Source organism: Falco biarmicus, chromosome 5 (genome assembly GCF_023638135.1).
Source record: "Falco biarmicus isolate bFalBia1 chromosome 5, bFalBia1.pri, whole genome shotgun sequence".
NCBI lineage: Eukaryota > Metazoa > Chordata > Aves > Falconiformes > Falconidae > Falco > Falco biarmicus.
This window is the reverse complement of record NC_079292.1, coordinates 56,469,050-56,482,270: the sequence shown is the minus strand read 5'-3', so window position 1 is coordinate 56,482,270 and position 13,221 is coordinate 56,469,050. Positions and strand designations below refer to the sequence as shown.

Genomic DNA, 13,221 nt, shown 5'->3' with positions numbered 1-13,221 from the left:
GTATTTTACTCATAATAGACTTTGAAAATGATCCACACAGGGAGGTTGTTAGCCCACTCACCTTTTTTAGTTAGATGTTGACTTATTCTTGCAATGCGAATGTTGCTATCCTTTAGACATGTTCTTCTACGTCTAACATTACCATGTAGCCTCAATACTTATAATCCACAGTAAATTCAGATGCATTATAAAATGAAGTTGAAGGCTTATGACAATATAAAAAGGGCAAAGGCTTGGGGGATTACACAAATAGAGTGAATTCTGGGGTCTTAAATACCAAAATACCATCTCAGATTCTAGTTATTTTGTTTCAAAAAAAGGATATATTGAAAATAGAAAAGTCACAGAAAGGACAACAAGGATGATGAAAAGTATGGAGTGGAGTCTGTATGAAATACATGCTGGACAAACCTGCTCAGATTAAAAAAGAGAAAACAGAAGGTAAGGTATGAGAGATGTGTATGCTTATGGAAAACACAGAGAGGATGAGTAGAAATGAATAGTTGCTATTTTTCATGATTTACGAAGGGAACAATGAAATGATCACATGGCAGGTTTTGATACCTTTTAAGTTTTAAGTTGTAGATCATTCATGGAAGGCTTGGAATGTCAAAGTTATAAGTTTTAAGACATGTCAAAGGTAGTTTTTAGTTCTGTGGGGGAGAGGTCCATGAAAAGCAGTTCATCACTGTAATGAAAATGCATCCTTGAAATGAAGAAACCAGAATGGGGAGGAAGTGCCAAGGGAAATACTCTTTCATAAATATGGTTTCTTAGAGACCTCTTGTAAGCTTCTGCTAATGGCTACTGTCACCAAAGGAGAGCCTAGGTGGACGTTAGCTGTGATTCAGCATGGCTTTTCTACTCGTTGCCATTTAAAATGCTGTGGGGAGAATGCTGGTGCTAACTGTGATGTTCTAAATAAATTTCTACATAGGTAAATACATTTGTCCTCAGTAAGTTCATATTCTTTGAATGGCTGAAATAAGCAGTTGTTCCCCAAAGATATTCTGAAGTGTAGTTTGATAAAGAACCTGATTCCATGCGATAGGGAAAAGGTAAATTGTCTTCAGGCGGGAGCATCAGGGGGACAGGCTAAATGAGAGAATAACTGAGAACATGCACCACTGCAGTGCAACAGCTGCTTCGCTTACGCAAGTGCAACTTTGATACCAAACTCTGGATGGATCTGTGCAAGATGCATGTGTTCAGCGATTATCATAAAACCCAGTGTTTGCATAGAAGTGGGGTTTGTCAAATCTACATGCTATGAGTTGGTAATCTTCCAGATTCTGAATAGATTTCTAGTATCCTGTTACACTGGAAGTGTCTGTATGGTCTGTAAATGATTGAGAGGAAGTTAGTTTCTCAAATGTAGCAGCAGGTCTGGTTTAGGAGGCGTGAGTTTGTCCAGTATATGGAGGACATTTCTACATTTATTTTCATCTGTATCAGCTTTTGTTTTGTGTTCTAGGGGAGTCAAACATTGTTTGGTACGACTTGACAAAACCAGTGCATACAAAGCTGCACTCTGACTACATGCAGCCCCTGGCTGAGATAAAATCTCAGAACAAAAACCACATCCAGGGCATCCGACATCTAGTGCAAAACCTTCGGCTGATCAAATCTCCTGCAGAGATTGAAAGGATGAAGATAGCTGGACGGGTGACAGCAGAGGTATGGGGTCATGTCTTCTCCAGATGAACCAATGCATTCCTTTAAAGAAGAGAGGGGAGAGGGCTGTTGATGGGGTGATGGGTTGGAAGGACAGGTTTGGTTTAATCTGTTACTGAACTTCTGTGCCTCGACTATCAGCTGGGCTCAGCTCCCTCCAGGTGACAAGGAGAAACGGGAAGACTGCTTGGACTACCAGCTTCTTGCAGTTAGTGTAACTCCAGTGAAAACAAACCAGCAGCTGTTAGACTTTGTTTAAAACCAGTATCTATTCAGGAACAGGAATAACCTCTTCCCAGCTTCCCCTCTCCTTCCCCATGCCATTTTCTTTCCCATTTATCCTTTTGATTTTGAAGAAACGGGACTTTTGTGAACATGTTTCCTTTGTATGTCTCCATGTTTCCCCTTCTCCCTCAAATACATTTTGAATTCATTGGGCAGTTTTAAACAAATCTGACAGATACCTCAAATGGAGTTCTGTCTTTATGAACATTATTAAAATAGATAGCCAAATAGGAAAGAGAGGCACAGCTTGTCTTTCTCTTGGAGAGAAGGAAGGAAAAGCTGCATAAGACACTCCTATTATATGTGAGGGAATCCACAGGTGAGACAACTCATAAAATGCTAACCCCTGGCATCAGCTTCAATCATCTAATCCTTGTTCAAAAACTAGAGCCAAGCAGCCCCTAAATACAGTTTCAAGGGGAACAGAGCTTAATTGGTTTTGGTCCTGGTAGCACTCTGCATTTTCAGCTGCCTCTGGTTCCTGTGTTCTGGGCCAGCTGATTTTAGGCCTTCCTCAAAAGACAGCAGGTAAAAAAAACCCCAACTTCCTTCAAGTTCAGGCTCCTTTGCTAACTGAAAGGCCTTTCTTTTTCGTAGGCTTTCACAGAGACAATGTTTGCCAGCAAATCCCCGGTGGATGAGGCTTTTCTTTATGCAAAGGTGAGTACTTTGTGGCCGGAGGTGATATAGAAGGGCTGGGTGTTGGTTATCCTTCCAGGAAACTAGAAATGTCAGATCTCTTCGTAATGTGCCTCCCACTGTAGCACATTTCTCCTTCACCCAGTTCTTGTGATTCCTAGGACATGTGGAAAAGTCGGTGTGATGAATTCTTCAGCTGTGCTTCCGGCACCCTTTTTGAAGGAACATAGCGGTTGTCTTTTTCTACTGTATTTAAACACAAAACTTACTAAACAATCAGAGATAACAGTTATTACCTTATTCTATAATACAGGTCTACTGTACAGAGCTTAAGTAGTTATCACACTTAGTTGTAAAGCCTGCTTCTTTTGACTCTAACCTCTGACTACATCAAATTACCACAGCTGTCTTGAAGCTTTCAGTTACAGTAGACGCCTGTCAGTTACAAAATAAGGACTAATTGGCCTGCTCATTTGGTAAGGAAGTTTGTAAAGAAGTGCAGTGAGATGCTTGCTTGAGAAACATCAGCAGGATTTGACCCTCTATTACAATGTAGGTGGGCCTGTGCTGACATGGTGCTGAGCAGCAGTGACTGACGTAAAGAAAATTATTTTAATTAAAGTGTATTTTACAGATCAATTTTTCACTCCAGATCAGGATTGTAAAACCTGTTTTACTATCTGTAGGTATCCTGGAGTGTTCTGTCCCATGGGGTTTTGGTAGTTACAGAAAAGACATTTATTCATATATTAAGGATATAGAGGGTCTTTATAGATGTCAGTTTATTAACTTCCATGCTTTCATCAGCTTCATCACTCAAGAAAGGTAAAGGAACTTGAAGCTTACGATGCTTTTCTCTTTTTTTCTTCCCCTTGGACATTAAGGTAGTGCATGCTTTCAAACATTTTAGTTTAACAGAGTCATGAAAATAGATGCTGTTGTAAATATCCTGGTACTTGCAATTTTAAAAGGCAACAACAAAACATGACTGTTGTCATGCTGATGTTTAGGATCTTTGAAATTTGTAAAATTGTATGGCAACTAAGAGCATCCTCACTTTGATTTGTGGCAGTGTAATGAATGTCTGAAACAATATTGAACAGCTTGCACCAGAAAGCGCTTCCATGAGACCAGATGCAGACTTTAAACACTCTCATGAAAAGGGGATAGTTCTGTATTTTTTTCCTCCAGTGTTCTTGGAAAACCTTCGAGGCTGCTTTCATTTAGTAAACTCACTTTCCAGTTTTTTGTGTTGTACAAATTAAGAAAACAGTTGTAGGACACGAATTATAATAGTCCCGGGGCAGTTAATGATCTGAATCAGTCTAACGGTGTCCTCTCTGAATTGGTATTCCAGTTTGAATTCGAGTGCCGGGCTCGTGGTGCTGACATCTTGGCGTACCCCCCTGTTGTTGCTGGTGGCAACAGATCAAACACTTTGCACTATGTGAAGAACAATCAGCTCATCAAGGTAAACCATATGCTGTCCAGTAACTTAGAATGCAGTGCTGTGACACACTGTCCCCATATGTATCCCCTGGGTGCTCTTTGTTTTGACTGAACAGATGAAAACAGGTACCTGTTTTCAAGTGAGCAGGGGAAAGGAATCCTACCCTGGTTAGTTTTACTGTCAGTGACAGATTAACTTTGCTCCATCTAGTCTCTTTCTCTCCTCTTTGCACTTGCTGCAGTGTTTTCTGAACAATGAAAGGACTTGCAAACAAGCTTGCAAATTACTTCATTTAGCAAGCATGTCTGGTCCCACACTGTGTGCAGCAGTGCGCAGTTCTGGGTGGGCTGCTAAGCACACAAAAGAGAGGGACGACTGCAGGAGGCAGAGTGAAGGCACTGTAGGGGGTCTTCTGCTGTCACTTGCATTGATTGGCCTTGCATTGCAGCATAAGGTGCAATAGTGTGTTCCTGCTCTGGCAAAGATGAAAAGCATTTTGGACTCTATGTAGGCCAGCAAAGCAGGGAAAGAATCAACGTTAAATGTTGAGAGGTAGATTGGACAGCTGTAGGTAAATTAACGTGTCTTGTCTTACTTTGAAGATTCACTTTATTGAATTGAGCCCTCTCCAGCTTTCCTGACAACATGCTTTTAGATTCAGTTAACTGTTTTCAAAAGCAATATTCCCCCACTGCTCCACTCATGATTCGCTTTCAGAGGAGCATATTTTTCCTCTGTCTTAATGCAGGATGAAACTTTCCCCCACTAGCGTTGTCTTTTCTTGAAGCTGGCATGCTAGCAGACCTTGAAATGATCTGCAGAAACAGACATACAAAAGATATGACAGGCTGCTTTTGGCAGCCTTTGTTGTACTGTCATCCAAGGTCAGGCGTGCTCATGTAACTCTGGTTGTTTCTGTTAAAGTTGTTCACTGAAATGACTGTCACTTGTTGGTTGGGGTTTTTTTTTTTTTCAAAACTGTTAAGTAGGAGGTTAAACTTGTAAACTTGACTCTTTTCCTTTGTGTGCTGCTTCTTACAGATCTTGTTGCCAAATAGGCTGACAAGGTGTCTAATGTGAAAGGTAGTGGAAGGCTGCTTATGGCCTTATGTGGACTTCATTCAGTCCACCACTTAGTGGACTCAGCTTTAAAGAAAGAGGACAGGATGCACAATGTAAGGCACTTACCGGACAATCAAACCACAGGCTGAATTCCCTTAGCCAATAAATTGTTACCCGGCTTGTTTAATTGCTTGGAAGAGGGCAGGTGCTATAATTTCATATTTTACTTGAAGAATTGAACCAGCTGTTCTGAAAAAGTTTAAAAGTACAGTTTAAATGGATAGTTACTGGCCTGTCATTCAGTGGGATAGTGATATCTGCTCGCTGCTAGTTTATCTACCGTATAAGGGTTTGTGGCACTTAACTGTACACAATGATAGTAGCTAGCACTGGAAGTAGTGCTAGCAGTGAAATTCTGCTTCTTATTTTTTCCCTTAATGTGCTAGAATTATTCTTTGTCATTCCACATCATGGCTTCTGATGCAAGTCACAGTTCTGTGGAGTGAATCTCTATAAAAGGCTTTGGATTGCATGTAGTATAAATCCATTGAGAATTTAACCCAAACTTTTTACAGACCTCACTGCTCTATTTGTTGTTAACCCCTTTAAGAAGGCAAAACAAGGCAGTGGTTTTGTTCCTGGTCCTTTGTCTTTTTTGCATGGCTTTTTGGTAGATGTGCAGTCAGTGATTTAATTGACATGGAACAGTTTTGCTGAACTGAATTGGAGGTTCACATCTCCAAAAGTTTTTTTTCATCACCAGATGGATTCAGAGCAGTCAAGAATATATCTTGGAGCAGTCAAGAAAGTCCCAGAAGAGAACAGGGAAGATGGTTCAATACTGCATTTACAGTAGTGATGCACTGTCAGAGAAGTGATTCTGCTGGGTGCTCCTGCCTTGTGACAAGGCTAAATCTTTAGCTATTGGTGATCTTGTGGGTGGCTCAGAAATACATGTTTTTGTTGCAAATCCCTTCTGTCTCAGTCACAAGCAGCAAAATTCTAGTGAAAGGAGTCACTGGTGTAATTTGCTGGAGTAAGTGATGCAGGTGTGAATGGGACTGATGTCTCAGAGGGCAGAATAGTTCAAGAAAAATGTCTGGTTTTCCTCCAAAGTGTTTGAAAATCAATGTGTTAAGAATTCAGGCTGTAGATAAGCATAACAGTCAAGAGATTATCTTGCAGAGAAACAATCCAACTGGAATAGCCTATTTATAAACAGTAGCACCTGGGGTGCTGCTTGTTCTGCAAAAGGAATTCACATCTTTGCAGCTGTTTTGCAAAAATAAATACATAATCTCCTTTCCTGCTCTCAGACAGAAAAATCAATTCGGTTAATAGCCAGACTGACCCACAGGGCATTTTTTCCTGTTATTTTTCAGGATGGTGAACTGGTCTTGCTAGATGGTGGATGTGAGTTTTCCTGCTATGTAAGTGACATCACGCGTACCTGGCCTGTCAATGGAAGGTACAGTATAATAAGGCTGTTTTGAAGAACTTTGAGAAGCTCATAAATAATTGATGGATTGAGTGTTTAATCTCTGTGTGAGTAGTTTTAACATGCCCCATTCTGTGATTCTTCAGAGTAATCAAATTATATAAACTAATCTTTTAGCATGAGAAGCTGTATTCCCCACTGCCTCATTAATTACTGCATGAATATATGCGATTACTGCTATTTCCAGCTATTACAGTGTGCTTAAAGTGCAGAGAGGGCTTTTGTGTGCTCAGATGTGGCTGACTCTGGTTGTGTGAAAGAAAACAGGAGTTTAGTTGACCTGTACATGGTTTTCAGTCGTGAATTTATTGGTGTGATGTCCCTGTGATTGTGTGTTTGATTCCTGTATGTTTTGCTCAAGTGCATTCTTTTTCCTGTAGTAGCTTTGCCTTGGGGTTAGGTTGTCAGCTGAGATGCTGCCTCTACACATTGTACTGAAGGGCATGTTGTGGTGATGCTTTGTCTGGCATTTCCTATGAGGGGACAGTTGCTTTCCTTTCTGACTTTCCCTGCTCCAACATTGAACTGAATCTGTCCCCAGAATAGGTTCTGGTTAGAGGTTTAATTGTGAGAAAATGTCCTTTGTTCCTTTTCTCAATGGTTTCCAGGTTCACCAAACCCCAAGCGGAACTATACCAGGCTGTCCTGGATATCCAGAAGTCTTGCCTGAGCCTCTGCTCCCCAGGTGTGAGTCTAGAAAATATCTACAGCCTCATGCTGAGCCTTATTGGACAAAAACTGAAAGAGCTGGGTGTTCTGAAGAGCAGCATCACTGAGAGCCACTTCTTCAAGGTACTTGAAGTTTTTTTTACTCAGCTTCCCCCTACTAGGTCTGACTGTTTGCTCCTTGGGTTATGTTAGTGGCTTTAGTTTGGCTCAGGAATGTGCTTTTGAGATTTATCTTCTAATTGTCACCACACACTGTGCTTTAATTCATGATGTGGGCTGGTCTCAGCCCGGGACTGGTTTTCTTTCAGACAAGGCTAAACTTGAAGATGTGTTCCAACCATTCGCGCACAATTTGGTCTGAAGTAACCCCCCAATCTTACATGCACATAGTGTGAATCTTTGTTCTTTGGCACTTGCTGTTTCACTCTGCAGCTCCATTCCCATTGGCCTGCACTACTTGTTAGTGTAGATGCAGCTTTAGAGTACAGACAGTGCAAAGGGACCTATTAGAGACATTGGCACTAACACAAAATTCTGGGTCCAGGGCTGGCTGCAGGCAGTTAGTTGTCATTTTGCAGTCTGTTTAACGTAGCATAAATCTGCAGTGCTACCAAAAGGTGCAGCCCATTCTTCTCAGTCATTCCACCTGCTGCACCTTTTAGTGTCGGTATTGGGATTTACAGAGCTACGTGGTGAACAAGACTGGGAAACTGGTCTGCCTTAGAGCCAAACCTGCAGGTAAAATAAGATTGGTTTTCAGTTAGAGAAGTTTATCTGGTCCCACTCACTGCAAACATGCATGATTTGCAAAAACTGTAAAACACCTCTACTCATAAGACCCCACCTGAAGTACTGTGTTAAGCTCTGGAGTCCCCAGCATAAAAAGGACATGGACCTGTTGGCATGAGTCCAGAGGAAGGCTACAAGTATGATCAGAGGGCTGGAGCACTTCTCCTATGAAGACAGGCTGAGAGAGTTGGAGTTTTTCAGCCTGGAGAAGAGAAGGTTCTGGGGAGACCTTATAGCTGCCTTCCAGTGCCTAAAGGGGGGCTTTTAAGAAAGACGGGAACAGACTTTTTAGTAGGGCCTGTAGCGACAGGATGAGGGGTAATGGTTTTAAACTAAAAGAGGGTAGATTTAGATGAGATGTTAGGAAGAAATTCTTTACTGTGAGGGTGGTGAGGCACTGGAACAGGTTGCCCAAAGAAGCTGTGGATGCTCCATCCCTGGAAGCGTTCAAGGCCAGGTTGGATGGGGCTTTTAGGAACCTGGACTAGTGGAAGGTGTCCCGGCCCATGGCGGGGAGTTGAAACTGAGATTATCTTTAAGGTCTCTTCCAACCCAAACCATTCTGTGATTCTGTGATTGCTGATGCCCATGCAAGAAAGATGGCAGAACCAGGTGACGGAACTACTACCCCTTTGGTAGCAGGACAGATTTCTGCCACAGGTAACTGTCCCACGGTGTCAGTGCAGCAACAGCACAAGTCCTTGCCAGTGAGCAGAGGCGCCCGCAGGTTTCTCTTGGCAGGCAGCAGCACAGCCAGATGGGAGCAGCGCCTGCAGCTCAGCCCCCGGAGAAAGTGAGGAGCCCCGTAGGACAGAGGAGGAATTAGCTTTTTGATTCCTACTGTCAAGGAGCTTCTCTCTGGAGGGAGGGACATTAGGATCGTGCGGGGGGAGGGAAGCGGTGTCTGTGGCCTGTAGAGGTGGATTAAAATCCTGCCATAGCTACTGAGCGAAACGCACACGTTTGCCCTGTTGTGCCGATTTGCCACATGATGTAGCAGCTGTATCAGCTGCTTGTCAGGGTCTGCTGATGGGAGCAACCCAGGGCTTGGGTGTTTGAGGGATGAAAGGGTCAGGGCAGCAAAGCTCAGTGAGCCAAAAACTGAAGTCTTGCCTGACGTGCTGAGGCAGTGATGGGCTTGGCCTGTTTTTTTCAGTGAGGGGGAAAGGTAGTCTGCAATATGCTCATAATAGGCACCTCATACTGGTGAGTTTTAAGATCCATCCAGTTCTGGTGAATGGAAGGCAGCCGCTGGTGACCAAGTCATGGCAGTAAGATTGCTAGTTAAGCACATAACTATTCTGTCTCTTCTTCCCATCTTTTGTATTGGAACAACAGGTTAGGCTGTGCTGAACCGCCTCCATGACACTTGTTTTGTCTTCTGCTAGGCTGTTCGAAAGTACTGCCCGCATCATGTGGGCCATTACTTGGGCATGGATGTTCATGATACCCCGGATATATCCCGATCGCTTCTGCTGCAGCCAGGCATGGTGATAACCATTGAACCAGGTAAAAAGATATGCAGTCAGTGGTGGACAAAAACATGCAACACCGAGGATAAAAGGGTAGCATTCGGGTCCTTTCTGGTGAAATTGAAAATTATTATAGTATTGGAAAATCTTAAGTTATTCCCCTTCCAAAGTCATTACAGTATTAGAAAACCCTATTTCCCTCCCAAACACGGCCAAGATAACAAATTGTGGAAGCAAATTCTGAGATGTCTGTGCAGCAGGAAGTGGAGTAGTGTAGACCTCGGACTGTTAGTGTTTGACCCATGGCAGCGCGTGTCAATGACAGTGCAGAGAGAAGCAGGGTCAATTCACTTGTGCTATGTTCTTTGGTACTGTGACTAAGCTACTACCAGTCGCTGGTAGTGTAGGTCTCAAGCATTGCAATCTGCAATTACAGGCATTCACAACTTAGTTTTGTAAATTAGATGTTCCATGATGAATCTTTCTGCTTGTCGCTGGATTTGGAGCTGTCAGCTGGAAACTGATATTTAATGCTTGGCTCTTCTCTCTATTCAGAACATTGTTAAAATCATCATTGTGAACATAGCATTGAGAGCAAGAAGTGCAGAAAGGCCAGCTGTAATTGTGGAAGTTTTTATTAACATGATAGTGTCTGTAGGCACTAAGGGCTGCTTTTCTTTCTTTGTCCACCATCTGCCATGAGTGAGGGGAAAGAGAGTAGCTTTTCTTACTAAAAGTTTTCAGGATCAAACTCAAGTTGTGTTGCTAAAAATGCAACCCTGCTTTCGTGGTGGTGCAGTAAGGGAATGGTGGTGTTCTAGAGACTGTTGTGTGTTTTAATTCCCTTTCTTCTTTCAGGCATTTATATCCCTGAGGATGACATGAGTGCCCCGGAGAGGTTTCGTGGCATTGGTGTGCGCATTGAGGATGATGTTGTGATAACAGAGGATGTACCTCTCATCTTGTCTGCTGACTGTCCCAAGGAGATCTACCACATTGAGCAGATCTGTGGCCGCAGTTCATGATGCCCCTTCTCTGCCTTTTTCATCCTCCTTGGGAGCCACAGCCCTTCAGGGATGCAGATCCCTGTAGTGGGCTGTAGTTGTCAAGTGATGGAGGGTATGGACAGTTGATGGTTATTTTCCAAGACTGGGGCTGGGAAGTGGAATGCAAAAGGCTCAGGTACCGAGATGTGAAAAAAGAAAGCAACCTTTTCTGTGTGCATTTTCCTTCTGATTTGAGTAGTGCTGATGTTGAGCTGTTGTAGGACATGAGGGTGGATTCTTCCTTTTGCTGTGTGGATCCATCTGTTCTGGTGCCCTTGGAGGGATGAATTTTCTCAGTGCCACCAGCAGGTCTTCTGCTTGGTCCCTCTCCAGATGCATAGGTGCAACTGCTGAGACCAGGGCCCCGATTTTTCCGCTTTAGCAGTAGTTTCACAACAGTCAGACTTTAAAAAGGAAGCTTTGATAAATGCTGTTTTGGGGGGATAAAGTGTGTCAGACAGCTTTGATTTTTATAGAGTGCTGGAAGAAGGGATTTTGGTAGCCAGGAAGATGGGTTTAGCTAGGAGCTTTTTCTGAAGCCTGTGGAGAATGCTTTCAGTATTTTAAAGATAAGGATGTGTTTGGGCCTTGCTCAGATATATGCAAAATAGGCCAGCAGTAGGGAAAAACATCTCATCTAGTCTTTCAGCTTATTGGAGTGTTTGCTAATTTCAGAAAGGACAAATGGTGCTCAGGAGGCTGGACATACCCATTCTCGCTGTCTTTCACATTCCCTTATTTTTGTCCCAAATGTCTCTGTCGGTCTCCTGTTCTGAGCTGACCTCTATGTAGGAAGCAGGGCTGTGTTGGCTGTGCTGGGCTCCCCTGGTGAGGTGCTGGTTCTCACCTAGATGTGAGGTGTCCAGTTCTGGGACAGTCACAGCACCTTTCTGATTTATGCTGTGTGTATTTTTGAAGAGTCTGCTCTATAGCAAATCTCAAGTCTTTGTACGACTTTTATAAAGAATTTAAATTAATTCTCCTTTTCAAAACTCTCTGGGCATGATCACAGCTGCCTTTTGGGTTTTGCCAAGTGCAGTCAGTAACTAATGCTCTGTGATAATATTTTTGAGGCAGCTGCAAATGTAATGAGGGTCTAGAATGGGTGAGGAGTAAAGAGAACATCTTCCCTCAACATCAGCCTACCGCCCAGGCCATTGTATGCAGTAGTAAATACACCTACTAGAGGCAAACATGGCATCTGTGTATTTACTGAAAATATTTTGACAGTCAGCTATTTAATGTGTCTGAAAAATGCCTCTTCTCAGTGCATCTCCTGTTATTTATGCTTGCTGTTACATCTCATCATCTTACTTCCTTTCTAACCATAGTTTTCAGTAGTTTTTGTCTGTTATTCTCAGTTTCCCTTCCCTTTCCATATTGTCTATTTTTGACCTACTATAATGTCACTGTTTCCTAATCCATTTTGCTTTCTAATCAACATCACTGCCTCTTCCCTGGTTTGTCCTGTTTCCCCACAGTGAATGTAGTCAGAAGCGTGGGGGGAAGGTTGTCAGGGTTCCTTGAGTTTTAACCTCTGGCTGTGTTGCTGTGTAACCTCTAGTAAAATCTACTTTTTTTTCTCTCTTTTGTTTTTTTCTTTCTGGGTTTCATTTCACTTAGTGAAGGCCAAATGGACAGTGTCTTGCATCTCTCACTGCTTTTTATGGGAGCTGGGTGCCTGCACTGGGGTTTGAATTTGGCACTTCTAAGGCAGCCAAGGCATGCCATGGTTTTATTTGTTAAACATGATGAAAAGCAAATGCTGTTATAGAGTTAAGGTATTGAGTTTCACCTAGTTGAGAGAATTTGCTAATCTTGAATGGAAGCGTTTGTTAGATGCTCATACATTACAGTGCAAACTGTTAGAAGGAAGGTTTGTTGAGTGTGGACACAGAATTGATGAATACTTTTGATGTTCTGATCTGTAACACATTTGTTATTCTGATTACACCTGTAGAGCCATATCAACTGGGACAAATCTTGGATTTTGGAACTACGTAAGCAGCTTAGAATAACATTAACCTGAGAGCTACATGTGCGCACTGATCCGCACATCTGCCTGTGTACCTAACAGAGTTAATAATTGTACTTAGTGTAAATAACCCTTTGAAACACATATAAAAATTATTTTTAAAATAAAACGATTTGTTGAAAGTCATTTATTGGGCCATCGAGTTGCATGGCTCTTCAATAGATATAAACACCTCCAGAAAGAGCATTATTTTTCAGGGAGATTTGTAAATTATCTGTAACCTATCCTGGACTTGAAAGAACATTCTCAAATGTAGGCACACGCTAATTCCTTTTCCTCTCAGGAAAATCCTGCAACTTGCAAACATGAATAGGTCTTAGGAATGTTGCAGATGAATGTTTCTGTCAGTAAAGAAGTGTTTGTGACTCTTGCTGAGTGGGGGCTAATGGATCTGCTAGGGCTGCTGTGCCACACCATGCTAAGTGTGTCTGATTCAGGCTGTGCGTTGCTCCACATTCTGTAATTCTTCCACAGCGTTCAGTCATTTCTTCAGTATAAACTGCTGCTAATGTTTTGAATCTGTTGTTCCATGTAAAGAAGAGTGTGTTTTGCAGAACGTATTAAATTTGAGTCTTATCAACCTGACTTTTTGAAGGCTTTTT

The 13,221-nt window shown here is 42.4% G+C and overlaps 1 protein-coding gene across 5 annotated transcripts in view; it reads left to right on the top strand.

Annotated features, from left to right (window-relative positions):
• Positions 1 to 13,221, top strand: part of XPNPEP3 (X-prolyl aminopeptidase 3) — a 30,879-nt gene that overhangs the window by 5,422 nt on the left and 12,236 nt on the right. For 2 of the 5 annotated variants that reach the window (XR_008822217.1, XR_008822216.1), the window contains exons 4-10: positions 1,475 to 1,677; positions 2,557 to 2,619; positions 3,956 to 4,069; positions 6,493 to 6,578; positions 7,217 to 7,400; positions 9,455 to 9,575; positions 10,397 to 10,657. Coding sequence is in view for 2 of the 5 variants with exons in the window: in XM_056341304.1 (XP_056197279.1) it covers positions 1,475 to 1,677; positions 2,557 to 2,619; positions 3,956 to 4,069; positions 6,493 to 6,578; positions 7,217 to 7,400; positions 9,455 to 9,575; positions 10,397 to 10,563 (938 nt within the window). In the remaining 3 variants the exon portion in view is untranslated. Of the gene's footprint in view, positions 1 to 1,474; positions 1,678 to 2,556; positions 2,620 to 3,955; positions 4,070 to 6,492; positions 6,579 to 7,216; positions 7,401 to 8,606; positions 8,727 to 9,454; positions 9,576 to 10,396; positions 13,205 to 13,221 lie in introns of those variants that run through there. The other 3 variants (XM_056341304.1, XM_056341305.1, XR_008822218.1) reach the window with 2 other exon arrangements.